General features: G+C 37.4%; 1 protein-coding gene across 2 annotated transcripts in view; it reads left to right on the forward strand.

Annotated features, from left to right (window-relative positions):
* The window catches only part of ATL1 (atlastin GTPase 1), a 115130-nt gene that overhangs the window by 33294 nt on the left and 56647 nt on the right, over window positions 1-25189 (forward strand). For both annotated transcript variants that reach the window (XM_051978032.1, XM_051978033.1), the window contains exons 2-3: window positions 5903-6150; window positions 24572-24706. In XM_051978032.1, the coding sequence (XP_051833992.1) occupies window positions 5903-6150; window positions 24572-24706 (383 nt within the window). The remainder of the gene's footprint in view (window positions 1-5902; window positions 6151-24571; window positions 24707-25189) is intronic.

A 25189-nucleotide genomic window follows, 5' to 3' on the forward strand; every position in this document is an offset into this window, starting at 1 on the left:
ATGGAATATCTAGGCATTCTCTGTGAAGGCAGAGAAAAGCACTAAATGGGTTTGGAAGTTCACAGAAACCCCTTTGGATTCTGGAATGGAAAAAGGGAATTCAAGGTGAAACAAACTTCTCTCTGGGGGTGGAGGTCTTGGAAACAGCCCCTAGTCTGTTTGCTGATTTAAGAGCTTTGTTAAGTTTTAAGAACAATGATTAAGGAAAATTTGCTTGTGATTTTTTTTTTTTTTTTTTTTTTTAAGGAAAAACTTACTAGAGTAAAGAGCAATAACATTCAAGCTTAGCCTGGCCTGGGCAATAAAAAGCTCTGGAGATAAGATGCTAATAGCTGTTAAAAGAAATGTGGTGGAAAAGAGAGGAAAAAAAGGGGGAAGGGAGGAAGAGATAGAACATTGGGGAAACTGGTATATTTTTTTTTTTCAAAATACCTGTTAGTTTTTGTAGATACTTTCTCAGGGTGGACAGAAGCCTTCCCCACTCGAAATGAAACAGCTCTCACAGTAGTTAAGAAGATACTAAATGAGTTAATGCCCCGCTTTGGTCTTCCAGTAGCCATAGGGTCTGATAACGGACCTGCTTTTGTTGCCAAAATATCACAAGGAATCAGCAAGGCCCTGGGCATTGATTGGAAACTCCACTGCGCATACAGACCGCAGAGCTCTGGGCAAGTGGAAAGGATGAATAGAACACTTAAGGAGTTCCTTTCAAAGCTTGTCTTGGAGACCCAGCTCTCCTGGGTCTTGCTCCTGCCATTAGCATTACTGAGGAGTAGATGCACTCCTAACAAATTAGGGTTAACTCCCTTTGCAATTCTGTTCGGGAGACCACCTCCAATTCTGCCCTTGGTCAGGGAAGACTTGATGGCTGAAATTTCTAACTCTTCCCTTATCAAGTTTTTACAGGCCTTGCAGAAAACTCAGAAAGACATCTCACACCTCATCTGTGAAGCCCTCCCCGTCCCTCTCACTGACCCCATGCATCCGTATACTGAGATCCTCACCACGCCCACTGCTGTAAGAGTTGAATCAATCCTTGCCTGGATTCACCACAGCAGAGTGAAACCAGTTGTCACCACTGAATAGAAAGCAGAGATCGGTGAAGATCCCCTGAAAATGAGAGTGATTCATTCCTCTGGTCCTTGATTTCCCCTAAAAGACACTGGGTGGGAAAATCCTGGGAAGTTCAATCCTTGTATTTACTTTGTTACTATTTGTGATTACCCTAATCTGTTTGCATAATCTCCCCTAAAGGCCCCTTCCCCCTTCCCCGTTCCTCCTACTGTACTGTCATTATGGGATTTTCCTTAGTCCTTCTCTTCCCTATGCTTTCTAAGGCTTTGGAAAACCCACATGCCCTAAAGATCATATGGACAATGACCGTTAGGAATCTTGAGGTGGGGGAGGAGGGTCCCACTCTTTCTGCTACTTATTGCTCAGGTTTAGAATCCTCTATGACAATAGATTCCTCCCTGGCTCCCTGTTTCTACTTTAGAGCCCTGATAGACCCTCCAGCCTGATTGTGTCCTAATGCTTGGTGGTGCTCCCTCCCTGATGATTCCTTTAGGCTGACTATCCAAACCTTTGATCAGCAGACCCAGACCTCACTGTATTCCCTCTGAATTATCCTAACAATTCAGGAACCATCCCACCAGAAGTGGAAGCAGTCCCGAGCTTTCACCCTTTGGTCCAGGATAGGTAGCGGTCTTCAATTCAGCTACTACCTCATAGTTATCCACGCCCCCTTCCAAGCCTGTGAGACCTCTGACTGCTTTACTAGTCCCACCTAGACCACCAGTCCTGGCTGATCCTATCCTGCCACCATCATCCCTGGCACCACAGGACCTTGTCATGACCCAAAGTTCCCCTATTCTTTCTGACCCGTTAGTGCCAATTGACAGCCCCTCTGAATCTTCTGTTTCTCCCTCCATGCTTGAATTGCCAGTAGTGCACTCCTATTTGAACTCCACAAATCCCCAGTTGGGCCGAGATTGCTGGCTCTGCTTTAACTCTGAACCCCCTTATTTTGTTAAAATTGCCCTGGCAGACTCAGTTTTGGGGATTTTTTTTTTTTTTTTTTTAGAAAAGTTTTAGAACTCAGACACCTGTCCTGGGACTGGCAGTCTCTCTCATCTATTTTTCCATTCCTGTAATCCCAGTTCATTAAGTATTTCAGAAGTTCAAAGGACCTTGAAGTTTGGCATGAGGCACCTAAAAAGTTCGGGGTTTGCCTGCCTTGATGGTCTAACTGTGTATAATCTGCAATCTGATCCTTTCTGCAGCCCTGTTTCTCTGGGCAGGGACGGGTGGAGCTACTACAAGCCTCATCCTTCCCCCATGGAGAGGGCTGCCTCTCTGAATGAGCCTTGGTCCTGCTGATCTGTAAGCAGAGACAGTTAAGTGCACAAATGACCACAGACCTAACTGTCCATCTCAAACTGGATTCTCTGGCTGAGATGGTGCTCCAGAACTGTAGAGGACCTGACATGATTGAAACAAGGGAGCCTTTGTACAGCTGTTAACTCTGGGGTTATCAGGGAGAGACTTGGCTCTTGCCATATGAGTCCTTACATTTTTCTAGTTTTATTTTTGCTCATTTGCTTTACATAGGGTGGGTCAAATACCTCTTGGGTACCTAGAGGAAGTTGCTAAGATTCAAAGGTTTGAATATTTAGGAGAGAGAGTGTGGAATGTTATGCCACAGTTCTCTTTAACTGTCCTGACTCAGTTTCCCTGTATGAGTTTCCCTTGTCTCAGTTTCCTTAACTGTTCTGTCTCAATCTCTTTAGTTGTAAATCCCCCTCTGACCCAGTAAAACTAAGGATTATTCACTCTCAGGTTATAAATTATCAAGATAAACAAGAGAGTAGACCTCCTGACTCTTTTGTGTCCTCAAGAATTTACAATATCCCTCTAAAATGTTCCAAGATATCTCATTGATATCTTTATCTCTTTGTATTCAGACATCCTGTCTCTGGGTTCTTAGAATTTGTGGCCTCCCCCATCTTGATAGAGGTTTTCCCTCACTTCTAACCCCTTCTTTTGTTTAGAGAAAAGGTATTTAAGAAGTTGGGGTTCCTTCATTCGCTGCTGGACTCCTCCAGCCCTGGGACCAACATGGATCCCTTGGTCCCAGTATATCTTTATCTCTGTCTGACTGGATAATTTGAGACGAGAGTCCTGTCCAGTCAATCAGACTCTCCCGTTGATAGAATGTTGGGAGCTCTCTGGTCTCTGTCTTGCCTCAATCACTCTATGATAGTTAGATGACCAGGAGGCCAGTCGTGAGGCTTCCCAATCATGGTATGAGTCACTCTATGACTGGTCGCCCTGGCTGACCACCCTCCTCGGGAGGTACCGGCCCAATCCTCCAGTTTTTTTTCCTCCTCCTCCTCATAACTCCCTGCATAATTAAGTGGCTTAGCTCTTACATTCAGGATCGCATACAAGCAAGTTTTTTTTGCTCTCTGGATGACTTATTCCCCTTTGGCCTCAGATGAGTCACAACTATGAAAGTGAAAAGGGGAGGAGTGAAATGGACAAATGGCCCTCCTTTCCGCCTCAGGCCAGCAGAAGAAAGTTTGCTCAGCTAGATTGGGGGACTTCTTTTGCATTTCAAAAGGCTGACTCAACAATGCTCTTAAGGGTATCTGTTCCAGGAGGGTGGTACTCGAAACTGATATGTTAAAACATCTGCCCCAGTGCGATTCTCCTGTAAAACCCCCTTCCTCCTGTTGTAAAATGCAAATCACAGATTAAAATGTAACAAGCTGAACAGAAATGCTTATAAGGCTGTCTTTAGGTAAGGTAAGGAATTCGATCAGAACTCCGTCCCGAGCTCGATACCAAATAAATTCTAAATCTTCCTCATTGCAGCTGTCTTGAATTTTATTGCCTGGGCTATTTCAATACCTAATTTTTCTAATATTCTATTTACCTTTCTTATTTTCTTTTTTATATTTTTTTCTTATTTGTTTTGTGGTTTATCTAATTCCTAAAAATTATTCTTATAAAAATTCATAGGAAAGAAAAAATAGATATCAGTTGGTAGTTATTAATATACTTTTAATTCTTTTTAGGTAGTAGTATCTTTTGAGTTTTTCCAATCATTTAGTATTTTTTCCTTTCAAATATTTTGAGAATTGATCCCTAAATGCATTCAGAATTATGTAGCCAGAACGAACCCATGCTATGTTTGCTTGATTCAGCTGCACTAACTATAATTTAAGTAATAATAACTTTGAGTTTTCTAGTTCTTCTCTCCTTAGGTCATTCATATGAGCAGTGTTAATTCTATGAAATCACATCAGATCTCCTATTGTGTCTGTTTCCTTTCCATTGTGCTCTATATATAAATAGTAGCAATAGCTACTTAAGTTTCTGAATAGCTTTAGGAAATTAAGCATATGACAATTCCTTGAGGACATTAAGTATATGACTTTTCCAAAGATTGGGCTTGTTGGGACTGTTAATTCTCATTTTATCATTCATTTTTAGCAAAAACTGCTAGAATTGACTTTCTTTCTACCAGCTACTTTTGTGAATTACCTCACATTTCCAATAACTTGGTTCTTCTCACTACTAATCAACAATTATTGCGTCCCAAATCTCTTCACTCAGTTACTCCTAAACCATAAGGATGTTATAGTTCTCATTTCTCCCATTTGAGATTTATGTAAATTATGCAATTATGTAAATTGATGCCTTAAATGTATTGGAGTTTCATCTCTTATAAATCTTAAAAAAAAAAAATCTCTTCTACTTTTTCCTGGATGTGCTCCATTTTGAGAGCACCTCTTATGAAAAAACTTACTTACAGAAAACTTTTCAGAAGGCTATTCATGGCCAGGGAGAACATAAGCTTTTTATGGATTGACTAGATCTCTTGCTAGCCACAATGGAAATATTTAGTCCTGCTACTTGGAGCAAATTCTAATGGGAATAATCAGAAGGTGAAGCCATAAAAGGGAATTAATCTGTGTCCTTCCTTCAGAGAAACTCTCTGGATTCATTTGCCAGAAAAAGCAAAAGAAACTTTTGAGAATGTATGTCATTGGGAGTATAGGTATCCAGTGGAACTGATAATATTCTCTGCCCTTTACCCTGAAAAGCTAAAAATCCCTGAAAATTGTAATCTATACTATTATTTTGTTATTTTATTTCCTCTACCACATCTCTTATAACTCCTCTCTTCTCCCCATCCCAATCCACAACTAATCCTCTTTTTTTCTTGTGAATGCTACTTCTGTGTTAGACAATACAAGTTAAATAAACTTTGACCAGGTAGTTCAAAGTGAAAAGTATATTTTGAGGCTTGTCAGAGATCAGGCAAGTAAGTGAGTACACTGAAGAATAGCTATGGGAGTCAGTCAGGACTGCTGTAAAGGCAAGAAGACAGGTCAAGTACCTAGAAGTGGATAAAGAGCTCAGGGGCTGAGGCTCTTCTGAATCAAAGAAACAGAGCATAAGTTCCCATTTTAGGCTTTCAGGATATAGATCCTTGAGTCAAGCTAACATCTGAATTGTAAATCAAGATTTAGCAACTGATGTAAGATCTTGTTCATTTTCTCTTAGATAGGAATCTCAGAACTTATTTTTTTCATTTTCACTTTGGCTTACTATACCTTCTTTGAACAGAAACTATAATACCTCATTTTGAGCCTTGCTTTAATATTCAATGAAATCAGAGTTTACTTGCTATAATCAATGTAGTATCAGAAAGATCAGATAGGCCATATTCAGGAATCAAGTTTAGAAGTAATATATGTGTTCAAATTCATTGCTGTCTGAATGGAGGTACTCAATGCCTAAAAGTACAGAGCTTGGGAGTTATCAAATGATGGCAAATGCTATAGAAGATCAACACATTCATCTGAATCCTGTTGATTTTTCTCTTTAACAGGTGGGTTTACAGAAAAAGCTTATGAGTGGAGCTCAGAAGAAGAGGATACCTTGAAAAAGGCAGGGCCAGTTCAGGTCCTCATCATGAAAGACGACCACTCCTTTGAATTAGATGAAATTGCACTTAATCGTATCCTTCTGTCAGAAGCTGTCAGGGACAAAGAAGTTGTTGCTGTTTCTGTGGCTGGAGCATTTAGAAAAGGAAAGTCATTTCTCATGGACTTCATGTTGAGATATATGTACAACCAGGTATGAGAAGAAGTTTTCTCATTTGAAATATATGTACAGCAAAATATGATAAGTTTTCTAAAATATTTTCTTCTTCTACAACTGGATACTTTTGAATGAATGTTGTACCTTTTGGTAGAGAACAAATTCAAAACTGGAAATTTTTTAGAAAGAAGTTTAAATCCTTGGGCAAGGAATAGAGTCCAAAACAGAAGGGGCCTCCACATCTCCCAATCTCTGAAGTTTTACATTATGTAAAATTCAAATGAAGACACAAGGTAGCTGATTGGCCAGCATGGAGGCAATTTCTAGATAAGATATGAGATGTATAATGGGAGAAAATTCCTTACATTTCCTTACATTAAACAAATTAAACAGGATCAAGTTTCCTTTTTTTCTTCATTTTGAAAAGTTCTACTTTATTTACAATCTACCATAGCCAGACTTAATCAACAACCTAAGCAACAAGTGAATGTTTTTAACCATGCAGGGTTAGGTTCAAATAATGCAATAAAATTTTTTTACTTTTTTCCCTTAACCAGGGATTTAGAGCCCAACATTCCTATACTAAAAGCACAATTATAGAAGTAGAGAATTAAACTAAGCTTTCAAAGGAAGTTCTTTGAAATGACCCAAGTCAGTGGAGGCATCCTTTCATTACTCATTTTATCTAGAGCTTGGTAGAATTCCTTTAAGTAGTAATAGGGTCCATATTGGTGGCAAATGTTCCCAACATTTCACAGTGAGGGGGATCAAATTGAATAAGCATCAGGGGCTATAAATCAGAGGACTTAGACTTGCATCAGGAAAATGTACTACATAATACAGAGAGATTTCTCAGTCATTGAAAGGATACATATGTACACAAGTATCAAAATAATTTTTTTTTAAAGTCACATTCACAATTTCTTGCTTCTTTGAATATCATGGAAGTTGAATAAACTTAGTCAAACAGAATCATAATCTCATGCATCCCCTAAGGAAACAAATCAGGTTACAGACTAATCCATTTTCATTCAAATCTTATTTTATCTTGTGTCTCAGTTATCCCATGTAGCCATCTGATCTTTTAAAATATTTTCCCTTAGAAATACTGGATTAAGCCTCATTGTCAGTTTATTCATTTTGGTTTTTCTAGTAACTAGTTCTGATGAGGTTAGTGGCAAGTTCGAGGTTCACGTAACCAAATGATGAGGTTAGTGGTTCCTGGAGGTCAGGGAACCAAATGAGGAGGTTTGGCTCCCCTAAATTCCCCTAGGATATGGCACAGGGTAGGGAGTTGTGGGAACCCCTTCTGGCGGTGCAGAGGTCCTTTGTAAAAGAATTTATGAACCCAAAAAGCTAGAATGGTAAAAAGAAGTTTATTATTGGCATTGGGAAGTCAGCCTTTGCTATGCATGAATAGAAAAACTGAATTCCTTGGTGGCAAGGTCCTGACAGAGAAGTAAAGTTTCTAGAGGAGAATCCTGATAGAGAGGTATAAAGTCTTGTTAGGGAAATAAGTGAGAATGCTAAAGAGAGCGTAATGCTGAAAGAGAATATCATTTCAGCAAGCAGAGGTTGCTGCTATGCCAGGGCGAGAGGGGGTTCCTTGGCATGGCATATTAGGTCCTCTGCAAGGACTTCTGCAAGCCAATCCTAAGTTGGCTCATTTTATGGCTAAAAGCTGGGGGCACTTTTTGTTGAGGGCTGAGTGCAACCTGGGCTGGAATCAGAATAGAAAATCTTGGAACTGAATGAGTGTCTCTGGACTAATCTCCAATTCAATGGGGTTAGAAGCTCCAACTCACTAAGTAGGAGTGGTACTCAACCAGTCTCACATAGGTAACAGAATACTTATTCCCTGGGGTGAGTCTTTTGCGGAGGCAGGGTTCAAGGAGAATTTCTCCTTCAAGGAGCTTTTCAAGTGCTTTATCTCATGGCTCATCCAGAAGTCAGAGAGAGAGAAAGAGAGAGAGTTTCGGGGCTCCCCTCGTCAGTTCATGGGATGAAAACCAGTTTAAAGCTTGTGGAGTTAACTTGTTCTTTGTTCATTTTTCTCAACAGAAATATCTGAAAACCAAATATATATAAATATATATGTATATATGTATACACACAAATGCATACATATAAAGAGATATATGTATGCATATGTGTATATATATTCTAGTTCTTAGAAAAATAAATCAGTATTTGTTGCTTTTCTCAAAGTGAAATTTACTATTCCATTATCATATGTTTTTGTTTTATTCCTGCTTTCATAATATGTATTATCCTCATATTATCCAGAAAGAATGAGATACTTTAAGGATATAATTTTATGTGTAAATCTATAACTATTAGTAATCACAGATTCAAAATGGTAAAATTAAAAACAGTAAGATTTTTATATTTGCATCCCATTATATTAACTCAGAGATGCTGTGTTAATAGCAACAAGATTCATCAAATAATAAAGTTTTATAGTTCCCTTGCCATTATTATATAAATTTACTAAAAAGGGAAGAAGAAATTTGGTTATAAACTCAATACTGTCTCTTCAAGGGCATAGCCTACCCTGATAGAATAACATAACAGAATAAAGTTTCCGTTTTTTCTTCATTTTGAAAAGTTCTACTTTATTTACAATCTGCCATAGCCAGACTTAATCAAGTACAAAAATGTGCTGTTCAGAAAGGAAATAACAGGGAAGCCAAGTCAAGAAACTTATATCACCACATATGCAAAGATGTCTTCTCAATTTTCCCAGCTGCAGATACACACCTATTACAGTTCTCAGATTGTCAATACCACATCACATTTCCCTTAACAGGTAGATAATGGCTTATTGACAATTCAGACAATCTTATCTGAAATCAAAACTCTGAATAATATCAAATTAAAGTACTAAGAAATTTTTTTCTCATGTTGTTTGAATGATAGTAAACAATAAATATAGGTGAGGCCTTATTTTATCCATCCTTGCTATTTTATATCTATCCTTGAACATTATAAATTAAGAATAATAGTGTTGGGGCAGCTAGTTGGTGTAAAGGATAGAGCACCAGCCCTGAAGTCAGGAGAACCTGAGTTCAAATCTGGCCTCAGATATTTAATTAACACTTCCTAGCTGTGTGACTCTTGGGCAAGTCACTTAATCCCAAGTGCCTCAGCAAAAATAAATAAATAAATAAAAATTAAAAATTAGAAAAAAGAAGAAGAATGTTGAAGTTGAAAAGGAGGGGATCCCAAAAGTTCTATACCAGTGTTGCAAACTGTCTCAAAAGAATTTGTAGGCTTGAATCCATCTCCTAATCAAAGGGCAAAGTTTATTGAAGTAATGTGATGCCATTACTGAGCAGACTGAATTGCAAGGGAATTTATTAAAGAAACTGAAGCAAGAACATACACTTATACAGCTTTCAATCATAGATATGATAATTCTATAGCCCAAGGGTAAGGCAAGGGAGTAATCTCCAAATAAATTTGATTATCACTGACCAGATCATCAGTCAGCAATGAACATTCAGAATCAGATGGACTGGGTGTAGAAACTTCCTGAATACAGAAGCTATCTGACTTAAGATATCTGACTAGCTCAGGAAACTCAATGGTCTGATTCTGACTACTCTGTGGCAGATTCCAAAGCCAGAAGACCCAGGACCACTGACCCTTAGAACAGAAGCCCCCCAAGGTCAGGGGACCACAAAATCACATTATATCATCCCCCCCTCAAGCAGTCATCCCCAAATTCATTTGGGACAAAGGGGCAAAGAGCTATAGGGATAGGGGCCCAGTAGAGGTCTAGACTGAAGAGGGGAGACAAGATGGTGGCAGAAGCATTCAGTGGGATGCTGTGCATCAGAATCAGTTAGCCAATGGTATTCAGGGTAAATAGATAGTTAGAATTTCATAGCTTGGAGCCTGGAGGAAACAAATCTCACAAGTAGGTTAAAAATGCAGGGGCCAAACATGACCAAAAAAGAATAATTAAAAGTGAAGTCGAACCCTAGCCAGGAATCCCACCCAGAGGAAGACTGGGGGGAGGGATGGAGAGATGAGATTTCCATGAATTTCTTGCATCCAGTTTTCTCTCTAGATTCTCTCAGTAAGAAGCTCAAACTTCCCTGAGTTGTTGATGTACATACAGGGCAGAGTTCCAGTCAGAGGCATTCCTCTTAACAGGTTCCTCAGAAACACTGAAATAGAATGGAGAGCTCATTTTACAAAAAAAAAGCATATCCCTTAGGTGCACAGATGGTACCTGAGATCAAGTAATATATTAGCTTCCTGGTTAGTTGTCCCCAAGGATGATTATAATTGCATGACATTCTATAATTTGGAATGTTAGTTCTCAGGAGGTTATAAAGAAGCTTCAAGGCAGGTGCTGTAGAAGCATTATGAGTGAGTTTGCCAGGATAATCTCAAAATGGATACCCTACAATTATTTCTCGGAATGATCTATAGTCATAGGTACTAGCTTTTGATCTACCTGTACAGCTAGTACAGATTGCCCAGGTGAAATTGTAGCAGGTGTGAGAGGAGTTATACTTGCTTGCACCAACAGTACTAGTGATACAAGTTCAATGTCCCAACATCTGGGATGTAAACATGGCCATTATGGGCCACTGTGACATCTACTGTCCCTGTGATATAGATGTTGCAATATGTAGAGATGAGATCCTTTCCAGCAAAAAAAAAATTAGAATAGTTCTCCTGGGGGATAGCTAGTACAAAAGGAGCAGCACCCAGGGTGGAGGACATTTGGGAATGAGACCTTTGCAAAAGATGCATTAGGTCACATCTGTGGGTTACGTGGAGAATGCTGATGGTTTGATTTTTTGCTTGAGGGTTTGATTCATTTTCTCCACCTTGCCAGAAGACTTAGGAAATCAGGCAGAGTGGAGGTCGTAATTGATTTTAAGTGCCTTGGCCACATTTTGAGTTACCTAAGAAGTGAAGTGAAATGAAGTGAAGGCCAGGCCATTGTCATTCTGCAAGGAACTGGGCAGCTTTGATACCTCCTGAGCCTTCCCAGTCCTGCAGGGAAAAGCTTCTACCCAATTCATAAAGGTATCAACAAAGACCAAAAGCAACTTGAAACTTCTGCAGGGGGGCATATATGTAAAGTCTATTTGCCAATCTTCCCCTGGGTATGTGCCCCTTCTCTGAACAAGCTTGGGGGAAGGGGTTTAATAGCTCCTTCAGGATTTACTTGGGCACAAGCTGGGCAGGGCTGGCAGACCTGTCAAATTGTTTCTCCCAACTTGAGTCTAGTAAAAACACATTTCAAAAAGGATTGAAGAGCATTTCTTCTCAAGTGGGTAGCTTGGTGTAGGCCAAAAATAAATTTCCCCTGACTTGCCTCTGGGATTAAAAGCTGGCCTGAGGATTTTTGAAACCAACCAAAAGGAAAAAGAATGTATCCCCTTTCTTCTGCCATAGCTTGTTCCTGTGAGCTATATGAAGGAGTGTAAGAATCAGGGAGATGGGAAATGAAAGATGCCATCCTCAAGGACAAATGGGCAGCAGCATGAGCAGCTAAATCTGCAAACTTATTCCCCTTGGCCTAAAATGAATCTCCCTTCTGGTGTCCTTTACAAAATATGACAGAAACCTCTCTAGGTTCAGGGACAGCTTGCAATAGCTGGAGAATTTCCCTTGCATTTTTGCTGTCAAAAGTCCCCTTTCTTTCCATATAGCCCCATGAGCATGCAAAGTATGAAAAGCATATTTGGAGTGAGTATAGATGGAGAAGATTCCCTTCCCAATTCCAAAGCTCTAGTTAGGGTAATGAGTTTAGCTCTCTGGGCAGAAATTCCAGGGGACAGTTAGCCTCCAAGGTGCTATTGAGGGTCACTATAGAATAACCTGTCTTTCCCCATTTTCAAGAAAACTGGACCCTCTGTAAACCATTCACCATCTGAGTTGTCAAGGGGAATGTTCCTCAAGTCAGACATATCAAAAGGGAATTCAATGGCTTAACCTGTCACATCCAAAGTTGCCCTGAGTTCAGCTTTTTGTGATGGAGTAAGGGGGAACCTGACCAAGTTCCAACCCCTAGGGGAGGGCAGGGCACAGGCGGGGCAGCTTGACCCCTGTGGGCAGTCTTTCTTCCAGTGCCCTTCCTCTGAGGACAGTTGTGAGCCCAATGGTGCTGGTTGTTAATATCTAAAGCATGAACCCCCATGGTCCCCAGATAAGGCAGCAGCTAAAAATTGAGCCTGTTCTTTGTTTCTTGCTCTGACCCTGTGGTCTGCCACCATTTCAGTGCCTATTATCAAAGACTCCAAAAGCTGTTAATAACAGCTGAGTTGGGAAGTTTAAATTCCCAAGGCTAACTTTCTGCAACTTCCCCCAAATATCTGGGGCGGACTGATAAATAAAATGCATTCTGAGGACAGTGGTCCCTTCTGGGAAAATGGGGTCCAAATTAGTATTTTTTTTTTTAGAGCCTCTATAAGGTGCCCCTGAAAGAGGGCAGTTTTCTCCTCATGTCCTTGGGTAACTTCCCTAAGTCTTTCATAATTAGGGCAGGTTAAAAGATGATCTCTTTTCCCTCCAAGGGTGGGCTACTGACTTAAATGATCAAGCAATTAAATTCAGAACTCAAAAGAATATCAGTTATAGCCCTAAGTTATAGCTGTCTCTAATGGCAAATTCTATCAATTGCAGCTTAGGGCTGGATACATTATTTTTAAAGTTTATCAGGATTTAACATGTTTTATATGTTTAAACTTATCCTGGTGCAAAAGATCAATCATTATACTTATAAAGTCTTAGTAAACACATTTCTTGTTTAGAAACTGTAAATTCTAAACAGGCTTATTTCTCAGAATTGATAATTCTTACTCTGATGGTTTCATGAAAACTGGCAAGCTTACAAATTAAGGGGAATTGACAGAGACCCTAGGTTAAGGGGCTAAGTTTGCTAAGCTGCCCACCCCAACTATTTTTAGTGGTTTGGTGGGCTGTGCTGTTTGATACCTCCCCCCAGTCTGTGAAGGGGGAAAGGAGCTCACACCTCATACCTGGAGGTAAACTGAAAAGATTTAACATGATGAAATAACTCCAAGTAACTTAATTAACAATTTTAGAATTTTCTTAAGAGCCAAAAGCTATTATTACTATTAGTATTATTATTAGTGTAGTCTTTATTTCCTTAAATAAGTTTCCCTTTTATTTCAGGGAGAAAACAAGACAATTCTTAAAATTGATAGAATTTTTTAAAAATTGACTCATTGATTTTAGTTAATGAGCCTAGACAAACTGAATTACAATTTGGTTATCTACAAAAAAACATTTCTCTTTTGTGAACCAGGAAAAGGTGTCAGTTTTTATTGACAGGGCCCTCAGAAGTCTGACTCTAGGTAACTAGAGTTTTAAAGTAGTGGCAAACTGCTTTTCTGTTTTCCTAAAAGTTGCAAAACTCTTCTGTTAACACTAGGAGTGAAAATAGGTCTCTTTAGTGGGCTTTCCTTTAAAATTACTTAGAAGTCATTTATCTGTTAGTCACATTACAAAAAAACATAAAGTTATCATATATGAAGCAATTATATCCATAAATCAGTTAACATTCATATGGCATGTTTTAAAACAATTATATACAATAAAGCAGTTAACATTCATATAATATGTTTTAAAGCAATTATATCCAATAACGCAGTTAATATTCATATAGCACATTATATAAGCACTTAATAACATTTTTTATTTCTCTTGACAAATTAGAAAACTGGCCAGAGATAAAATAATTTGTCATAAATTTCATAGCTAATATATATCCATAATTGAGACAGAAAATAATGGTCTTTCCAAATGCAGAAGCTGACTGACTTTCTGGATGCTGTCAAGGGTACCCGAATTCTTCCCAAGCCCTGGACAGAACTTGGTGAAAGCTGGGGTAACTGTTACCAGGGCTCAGGGAAAGCTGACCATGGAGTCTGACCCCCACTCCCCCAAAACTGGGCTAAGGAGATATTTGGGCAAGATTGTGTAGGATTTTGCTTCCCCTATTTCTACAGGTGAGGCAGAATTTGAATTCCCCTACAATTCTGAAATGAGAAGAGTTAGCAAACAGAAAGACTTGGGCTATATTGATCTTGCTAGCAATCCCCACAACAGAGATGTTTCCGGAATTTTTTTTTTCACAATTTTAATCCAGTTCACAAAACAAATATCACATAGACATTATACAAAGAGACGCAGACACATACAAAATGACATGAAAGAAGACTGTCCCATCTTTGCCAAAAAGCCATAAAATTTTGCCAAAAGCTATCTAATAGCATTTCTGTCTTCTCTGGAGTCCTGGAGAAGGTGAAAGAGTGACAGAGGTTTCCTAGAAACCTTTTCTCTTAGAGAGTTAATAAGATTTAATAAAGTTAATAATAATACATAACAATAATATTAAATAACATTAACAAAATATATGAGTTATTTAATATTTATATAATTATACTTGTATATGTTTATATGATATATTAATAAGATATAATAACAATAAAAAGTTAATAAATCAAACCTGAAGTTTCAGCCTTGAAAATCTGGCAAGTCCCCAACAAAGTCTGTGGTACATTCCCAAACAGAATTATTGTTATTGTTATTCAGAAAATATACCCATTAAATATTTAATAATTTATTTCAACTATAAAAACAGTCTCTACCAGAAAATGAGTTAATTTTCAAATGATATAATTGTATCACCCTCTGAGTATCATTTTTTCAAATTAACAGCATTTCTTCTACAATGATTTCCTAAAAATCATAATAGAAGAAAAATTAGAAGCTTAACAATAATAAACAATATCGTGGGTTTTAAAAACATAATACAAAACGTATTGCCAGTTAACAACAATTTGATTGAATGCTCTTTCAAATCATCTTCCATAAAAAAATTACTTCATCCATCTATTGATTTGGCATTTTATACCAATTGCACTTCTTATTCACATAGCTTCTAAGCATATTGCCTTATTGCTAAATATCAATTGTATTTTGTGTTATGGCTTGATCTACCTATGGAGAGACAAATATCATAATTATCTCACTTTAAATGAGAACACATTTTAATTTTGTTTTAGAACAAATTCAGTCAAATCAAATCTAGATTTACAATCATAAATGATATCATTCAAAATCTCAGTTTTTCCAAGGATTATTAGCTACTATCATCTCAAATTATAAGAGTACATTGCTATTAGTCCCAAAAATTTATGTGTCAGTCTCACATTCTCATATCCTTCTTAAAATACTCCAGTATTAGCAGTCATCAGAACCATTTGATACAGATCCAACTATTCTGGAGAGCAATTTGGAACTAAGAAACTATTTCTAGCCATATGTAAAGATGCTCCAAGTCATTATTGATCAGAAAAATGCAAATTAAGACAACTCTGAGATACCACTACACACCTGTCAGATTGGCTAGAATGACAGGGAAAGATAATGCGGAATGTTGAAGGGGATATGGGAAAACAGGGATACTGATACATTGATGGTGGAATTGTGAACACATTCAGCCATTCTGGAGAGCAATTTGGAACTAAGCTCAAAAAGTTATCAAATTGTGCAAACCCTTTGACCCAGCAATGTTTTTACTGGGCTTAAATCCCAAAGAAATCTTAAAGGAGGGAAAGGGACTCATATGTGCAAAAATGTTTGTGGCAGCCCTTTTTGTAGTGGCTAGAAAATGGAAACTGAATGGATGTTCATCAATTGAAGAATGGCTGAATAAGTTATGATATATGAATGTAATGAAATATTTTTTTTCTGTAAGAAATGATCAGCAGGATGATTTCAAAGAGGCCTGGAGAGACTTACATGAACTGATACTAAGTGAAATGAGCAGAAGGAGAACATCATTGTGCACAGCAACAAGAAGACTATAGATGATCAATTCTGATGGACTTGGCTCTCTTCATCAATGAGATGATTCACACCAATTCCAATGATCTTGTGATGAAGCGAGCCATGTACACCCAGAGAGAGGAGTGTAGGAACTGAGTGTGGTTCACAACATAGCATTTTCACTCTTTTTGTTGTTGTTTGCTTGCATTTTATTTTCTTTCTCATTTTTTCCTTTTTGATTTGATTTTTCTTGTGCAGCAAGATAATTGTATAAATATGTATGCATATATTGGATTTAACACATATTTTTACCATGTTTAATATATATTGGATTACTTGCCATCTAGGAGAAGGAGTAGAGAAAGGGGAGGGAAAATTGGAACACAAGGTTTTGCAAGGGTTAATGTTAAAAAATTATCCATGTATATGTTTGATAAGCTTTAATTTAAAAAAAAATTTAAAAAATAATCCAGAATTTTAGAAGAATTTTCAGATATTTTGAAAATGTATAGCAAAGTTATTACATTGAAGTTACAAATATAATCCCTAATTAGTTTATAATAATATAAATTTCTACATATCAGAAATAAAATTTCCTTTTTTTTTATTTGTCTTTCTTTATCCCTGTAATCCAAATCTGGTCAGAGCTAAAATGACTTGAAGAACATTGTCTTGCAAGATTTAGATGTTTGGTTTTTTGTTTTTGGTTGTTTTTTGTTTTTGGTTTTTTTTTTGGGGGGGGAAGTACAAGGGGAAAGAGTTATTCTTATTTCTTCATAAAAGTCTGAAGTGGGAGTAAATTCCTACTTATTGGGAAAGGGAGTTTAGTATCAGGTTACTAAAAGCTAAGAGAATTGTTTCAAATATAAAATACAATTAATCTTCCCCACCGTTTTCGTGGTATTGTTTGTTTGTTTTTTATATCAGTCTTTGTGGGCTCTGCATTTTTTCTCTTAGAAAGTTCCAAGGTATCAGAAACTCCAAATAATGCTAAACATAATACAAGACAAAAATTTTCCTGAGAAATTCATAGAGAAAAAGGAGAAAAAAATTCTTTCCTCTTGTTGGAGTATGAGTTAATCCTGCAAACATCCAACTCTAGTTAATCTAGTTATCAAGCTTCCCTCATTAACCTGGTGTCATCCTATGTGAGTGGGTGTAGGCTAATGTAAAGCTACCAGGTTTGTCATATATTGCCAGACATGTAAGAATAGAAAAAAGAGAGAAAGAGATAGGGACAAGAGGGGAGAGAGGAGAAAAGAGAAGAAAAAGAGAGAGAGAAAGAGAGAGAGAGAGAGAGAGAGAGAGAGAGAGAGAGAGAGAGAGAGAGAGAGAGAAAGAGAGAGAGAGAGAGAAAGAGAGAGAGAAGAGAGTAAGAGACAGAGACAGAGATAGACAGAGACAGAAAGTCAGACAGAGAAAGAAAGAGAGACTGAATTGGGCACCAAACTTAGAACTCTTTTGAGATTAGCCTTGAGTTCTACTATTTTGCCAATAAGTGTGGGTACTTCTGAATCCAATTCTCCCTGTGCAACAAGAGAACTGTTTGGTTCTACAAACATATATTGTATTTAGGATATACTGCAACATATCTAACATATATAGGACTGCTTGCCATCTAGGGGAGGGGGTGGAGGAAGGGAGGGGAAAAATCGGAACAGAAGTGAGTGCAAGGGATAATGTTGTAAAAAAAATTACCCTGGCATGGATTCTGTCAATATAAAGTTATCATAAAATAAAATATATATAAATTTTTTAAAAAAAGGAAACTGAAGGACACAAACATTTAAAAAATAAAAATAAAAAAATAAGTGTGGGTAGACTTGTAATAACCCTTCTGTTAGTAATTCCCTGGATGCATGTCCCACAGCTCCTCTTATTTTGCAGATGCAGAAACTGAAATCTAAGGGAGGTTGAATGAATTGCCCGGGATCACATAGCTAATAATTGTCTTTAAAATAATTAATGTCTAATGTTGGGGAGCAGAGAGCCTGCCAAATGACAGAGTAAAAGGACTTACTGCTATAAAAGATTCACAAACTTTTCCAGGTCAAGAAAAAGGACCAAATCCAGCTCAACACAGGGAAATGAACTAGGAGTTTGCAGAAATTGAGCACAAGATCAGGGATTTCTCCAGCATCCAAGGAGAAGCTATGCACCCGAACAAAAGGAGGGCCTAGACCAGAAGAGGTGCCACCAAACACCCACTAGTTCACTGCTGTAGTGACCGATGTGAATTGGCAGCTTTCTCCAGGTCACAGATGCAAGCTGGAGTAAGAAAGAATGGCATTCCCTAGTTGGGAACCCAAAGTCTGTGCATGAAGAAAGGAGGAAGTTCAGAGATCACCAACAGCAATAACAGTAATTCGTGTGTTTCAGATCTCAGATATAAAGCAGTCTCACTTCCAGCATCTGATCCAGTCTATAGGGCAGAAATACCAAACCAAAGGATAGCCTAGTGTTCTGCTGCTCTGAATTGGCAGAGCTTTACAGCTATTTGATAAACCTACTGTTGGTCAGATCCAAATCCAAGACAGAAATTTGTGGGGCTCAAATGAGGGAAGTAGCAATTAAACTTTGCCCTAGATCACACCACTTTGGGGACTACTAAAAACTTGTAAATTCCCAGTCTGTTCCTGAGATATAGGGAAAAACCAATACCCAATATCCCAAAAAAGTACAAAAAATTCCCTTTCAAATTGCCACAGAGTTCAGCCCAAACATCAAGTCCAAAGTCAGGAAGTAAGCTGGAAAAATAGCTAAGCAGAAAAGGAACTCCATTATAATAAGCATTATAATAACAGAAGGGATGTTCAAGGGATGTAAAAGAATGACAACAAAAACCTTCCATGCCAAGACACATAGTAAAAGAGAGCACAAACTCAATTATAATTCCTGGAAGAGATGAAACAAGAGTTTAAAAATATTTTGTAAATAGAATGAAAATACTTGAGGAACAACTTGAAAGAGAAATAAGATCCACAAAAGAATTGTAAAAAGGAATTAGTTTGAAACAAAAGATGCAAAACCTTGCCCAAGTAACAAACTCCTTAAAAATTAGAATAGACCAAATAGAAACAATAACTCCATTACATAACAAGAAACACTTAAAATGAAATCAAAAAGCTGAAATAGTAGAAGAAAATGTAAGGTATTTCATACCAAAAATAACTGACCTGGAAAAGAGACTGAGAAGAAGAAATTAAAAATCATTAAACTAGCTTAATTTCATGATCAAAAGAAGAGCTGAGACATCATATTTCAAGAAATCTTAAAAGTAAATTGTAAGAAGGAAACTTAAAAGAAAAAAATAGCTTAGAACCAGAGGGACAAGTGGAAATAGAAAGTAAAGAAAGATTAGAAAAAAAGTATTTCATAAAATCAGTATACACAAGCAAATGTCTATTACAAATAAACAAGGAGAAGGAAGTGGGAATGGGGGACCATGACACAACTGAAACGCATTCTCTTCTGAGCTAATAAGAAGAAGGAAAAATACAAATATGCATATATATACACACACTCAGGAATATACATGCACAGGAATGTACACACACTTCAGTATAGAATGTCTAATATTGATTTTTTTTCTTTTTTTTTAATAACTTTTTATTGATAGAACTCATGCCAGGGTAATTTTTTACAGCATTATCCCTTGCATTCACTTCTGTTCCGATTTTTCCCCTCCCCCAGATGGCAAGCAATCCTTTACATGTTGAATAGGTTACAGTATATCCTAGTTACAATATATGTGTGCAGAACTGAACAGTTTTCTTGTTGCACAGGGAGAATTGAATTCAGAAGGTATAAATAATCCGGGAGGAAAAACAAAAATGCAAGCAGTTTATATTCATTTCCCAGTGTTCTTTCTTTGGGTATAGCTGCTTCTGCCCATCTTTGATCAATTGAAACTGAATTAGGTCTCTTTATCGAAGAGATCCACTTCCATCAGAACACATCCTCAAACAGTATCATTGTTGAGGTATATAATGATCTCCTGGTTCTGCTCATTTCACTTAGCATCAGTTCATCTAAGTCTCGCCAGTCCTCTCTGTATTCATCCTGCTGGTCATTCCTTACAGAACAATAATATTCCATAACGTTCATATACCACAATTTACTCAACCATTCTCCAATTGATGGGCATCCATTTAATATTGATTTTGAATACAAATCATCTTACTTCAGAACCAATATTCTTTTTACCATACTATGCAAGTAAACAGCTCTGATAACATGCTAATTTTCTTTTATGGTACTTGGCAGAACTTAGAGAAAACCAAAAAGACATAGAATCATAGTGCTGAGAGAGATTCAAGTTGTAAACTAATGGCAACTTTTGTTTGTATTGAGCAAAAAAGAAAAAAAAAGTATTACTGTTTTGAATTTGATAATAAGGAGATCATAAACTTCAAGCTAATGTTTTATGCCCTCAGACATTAATTAAAATTACTGATAGATATTTCTAATTCAGATGAATTCCAAAGGACTTCATATGAGGAGTGGAGAGAGACTGCAGTTAGTATGCTCCCACAAGAGAATCTAATTTTAGTGTCCTATCTATTACTTGGGAGGTGATAAACCTTACACGAAGGCCTTTGGAAAATAGAACCATCACTATCTCACCATCCTAGGATCTCCACCCTTTCTAACAGGGAAAAGCAGTGTCCTGTAGGAAGGTTTCAACTAATCCTGAAGTCAGAGGCTGTAGAGTCTAATGGAGGAGTAAGTCCAAGTAAGTCAAAGAATTGACCATTTCAGGAAAGATATTGTAACAATGTCAAATACAAACCCAGTATGGACCATGTCAAGCAGAAGCAACCTGCCCCACAAGGAGACAATCAGTTCATCACTGATGACATACCCCGCAGTCAACTTCATAATATCTGAACAGAGTAAGTACATGAAGGACTTGTAATTCCAGAGTTATGAGTTAGTTGCTTTAATTATATCTGTATGTGCCTCATTACTATTGTACTTTTCAGTTTGTGCCCATATTGCCTGCTATAATAATTATTATTATTTTAGCTATTACTTATATAACACTATGTTGCAGGCATTGTGCTAAGCCATTTATAGTTATCTCACAACTTTGAGCAGTTAGATGCTATTATTATCTCCTTTTTACAGATGAGGCAAGCAGAGGTCAAGTCACTTGCCCAAGTCAAATAGCTAGTAAGTGTCTAATGCTAGATTTGAACCCAGGTCTTCCTGGCTCCAGAGCTTGTGATCTATTTACTAAGCCACCTAGCTGCCTCAATTCTACTGCCTTGGATTTGCTACTTAGTATGCCCCACATTTTTTGAAGGATTTGTTTCACACCTATGTCATTTGAGTAAATGCTTTTGATACAAACTAATTGAATCTGCTTACTTATTTGTAATAATAATCATACTTGTAGTCAGATTAGGTTCATGAGCTATGACACTAGGAGTGCATACCCAAAATCTGTGCATTAGAATCCTAAAATTCAAGTTTAATTTTTGCCCTCTGGGGACCCAACTTGCCAATGCAAGTGCAAGCTTGAGAGAGTAGCCCAGAGGCTAGATTCTTCCTCTAATTTCCCAATTTATGTCATTTGTAGATCTTTGGTTTTCTCTTAAAGATGATTCATCCCTTATGACCTTCACATCACATAATTATAGTTGGAAAATAGTTCAACATCATCTAATTCAATTTATACTTGAAAGGAATCCCCATTATAAAAATGCAGAAAACCATCATCATACCCAGCTGGGAATAAGGAAGAGAGTAACTTACTCTCACTTTATATATTCCATTCCAGTTTTAGATAGCTCTACTTGCTAGCATTTTTTTCCTGTCATCAAGTCTAAAATTTTCTCTTTACATCTAATCTTTGCTCTTAGTTTGATCTTCTGGAACTAAACATATCTAATTCCTCTTTCTCATGACAGCCCTTCAGATAATGTGTTGTTGTTGAATGTCTTTATGACCCAATTTTGGGTTTTCCTGGTAAAGATACTGAAATGATTTGTCATTTTCTTCTCCATCAAATACTGTAGTTGGAGACATTATCATGTCTTGCAGAGTCTTCTCTGAGTTAAACAAGCCCCGTTTCTTATATTAAGTGTTGGAATCCTTACTAACTGCTAACTAATTAGAGTTGATCTAATCTTACAAGAAGATGTTTTGGGCAGAACCTGAAACAAGGTACTAAGTAGAACTAACTAATACAAGGCTTGTGTTCACACCTTTACTCATTGGAGTTCAATGAGTTCACACCTCCCTTGAAGCTCGTTGGGCCAGAACTTTGTAACAGATATACATGGTATCTTTCTTCCCTCCTCCTTTTCTTCCTTCTTTCTTTTCTTCTTTTCTTTCTTTCCTCCTTTTTTTCTTTCTTTTCTTTATTCTTTTCTTTCTTTCAGGAACATTAAGACACTCCTCCAAAAACAAAAGAAAGGGGGAGGCACGGGTAACCCTAGAGAACTTCTAAATTTAGTTCTCTATACCATTAATTTTTTAATCTTTGATAAAGATGCACTGGCTCCAGCAGACAGGTTTTATAACCCACCAGAAGAGCAGTGTCCAGTGCGAGCAGCTCCACTATCTTTAGATAATCGCCAGCTGATGTGGAGAGATCCAGAAAGTGGTGAATGGAAGGGACCAGATAGGCTAACTGCTTGGGGGAGAGGATTTGCTTGCATCTCTACATGTGAAGAAGGAGTCAGATAAAAGGCCAGCGATGAGGGCTCTATGGCAGAATACATTATTTCCTCTTGGCTGGCTGGTCGCAGAAGAAAGTTCAGCTGGACTCGAGAGGAGCGACTCTGGTGGCAGACGAAGGGTTTTCAGAGGATAAAGCTACGAGTGGAGAGTTCAGTGGACAACCAGATTCATCTTCATCTCACACCACTGTAGTTGGTGGCTGGGCTCCCCAGAAGGAGTCAAGAGAGACATTCCATCTCTGTGTTGGTTGGAGGCAGAAGAAAGCAGAGGCAGAGGCTGAAGGACAGAACCTTTGGATTTGGAGACATCCGAAGGGCTCTAAGCCTCTAAATCGGCTGTGCTTTGAGAAGAACAAGAACTCCAACATTTGAACTCTAACAATTAAGAATTATCCTCCAGCTTACCAGTGTCCTTTTAAAATCACAGTGCCTAGAACTGAACATAATTATACCAGATGAACTGTTATAGGAGAAGAGTAGAATTGGGCTATCATTTCCTTATTCCTGGAAAATATATTCCTCTTAATATATCCCAAGATTATGTTAGCATCTTTGTCTGCTACATCACACTACTGATTCATTTTGAGCTTGAACAACACTGAAGTTCCCAAATCTTTTGTAGAATAACTATTATGTCCCTATGCTTACCCCACCTCATGATAGTAAAGTTGATTTTTGCAACCAAGTTCAAGACTTTACATTTATCCCTACTGAGTCTTATCTTATCAGATTCATCACACTACCTCAGTCTATCAAGATCCTTTTGGATCCAATATGTTAACTATTTTCTTCCAAACTAAAATTTGATGAGATATCTACTTTTTTCAAATCATAGATTAGAATGTTAAACAGAACAGGACCATGTACAAATTCCTAGAGTACTCTTTTGGAACCCCCCTTTCCCTACTAACATTGAATCTCAATTCTGAATCATCAGTGTCTATTTGATTACATTATCATCTAATCTGTAAAGGAAATGAAGTTAGAGCTATTCTTTTTTCATTTTTACCCCCACTACAAATGTCTATTCATTCAGAATAAATTCCTACATTAGCCATGTCCAGAGGGACAAAAAGAGAAGGAAGGAAAGAAGAATGGAAGGGAGGAGAAAGAGAATGGAAGGGAGAGAAGAAAAAAGGAAAGAAGAAAGGGAGAAAGAAAATAAAGAAGGGAGGGAAATAGGAAGGGAGGGAGGAAGAAATAAAAATATTTGAGAACAACTAGGTAATTAAATTGATATTAATTGTAGATATATACATATATTTTAGTAAATAAAGGAGAATGAGAAAAGGAAGACATGATTCACTAGAGTGAAGAGCTTGAGCATTAAGTATGATGTGTGGAAAAAAGTAAATAGACCTACCTAACTAGAGTGGAGATTAGTAGTGAAGCTGGGACAATTAGGTGGTACTGGGCTCAGAGTCAGAAAGACCAGAATTCAAATATGCTTTAGCTGTGTGATCCTGGGCAAGTCACTTGATGCTTACTAGCTATATGGTCTTATGTAAGTCAATTAATCCTTACCTGCATAAAACTAGAGAAGGAATGGTAAACCATTCCAGCATCATGGCCAAGAAAACCTGTCTACAAGGTCATGAAGAATCAGATATGATTGAATAACAAGGAGAATGGTGGATAATTAGAGTGGTGTTATTGTGGAGATAATAAAACTAAATCTATTTTAAAAAATAACAATTCAGTCTTTTCAAAATTAGCAAAGTTCACTGAACTTTTAAGTTTAGAATGAATTTTTAGTAATATGTTCTCCTAGCAGCTAAAACCTTTTCCTGAGCCAAAGTGCTTTCCACATTAATGTATATATATGTGTATATATTGTTGCCAAGCAGCTAGTCATATAGAGTAATGATGATCCTGGAATTTTATTACACAGAAATTGTCAAGTGGTGCCTGTTTATGACTCATTTGACTGTATTGCTTCATAGGTATCTGTTGATTGGGTTGGAGATTACGATGAACCATTGACTGGGTTTTCTTGGAGGGGTGGATCTGAACGAGAAACCACAGGAATTCAGATATGGAGTGAAGTCTTTCTAATTAATAAACCTGATGGCAAAAAGGTATGAAACTGATCTCTTAATAGTAAGTAATATTTAGTTGTAGCAATTATCACTTTTTTGTCATGAATTTTAAAATAGCCTAGTTCTAGAATGAGCAGCTCCTAGGAGATAGTTTTATCCTCTTTATAAAATCCTAAGAGATTGTTTACCCTTACATATAGGTTATATCAATATGTATTATTATCAATTGGTTAACTGCTGAACTCTCCTATGATTGCTTTAGTTAGTGCCTGTGACAAGTTGAGTATTATTAATCAGCAAACATGGATCACATAATTAATAGTGGTAAAAAATTTTACCTTCTGGAACATGGAGCACTATTATTTAGTCCAGGACTTCTTAAATTTTTTCCACTCATGACACCTTCTCATGCAAGAAATTTTTGCACAACTCTATCTTGAATCTGAGCCGAGGTGCTTCTGGCTGCATTTGTGTGTATGCACAGTGCAAAGTGCACAAATTGTGTATTCAAAACCAAGGTTG

This window comes from Antechinus flavipes, chromosome 2 (assembly GCF_016432865.1).
Source record: "Antechinus flavipes isolate AdamAnt ecotype Samford, QLD, Australia chromosome 2, AdamAnt_v2, whole genome shotgun sequence".
NCBI lineage: Eukaryota > Metazoa > Chordata > Mammalia > Dasyuromorphia > Dasyuridae > Antechinus > Antechinus flavipes.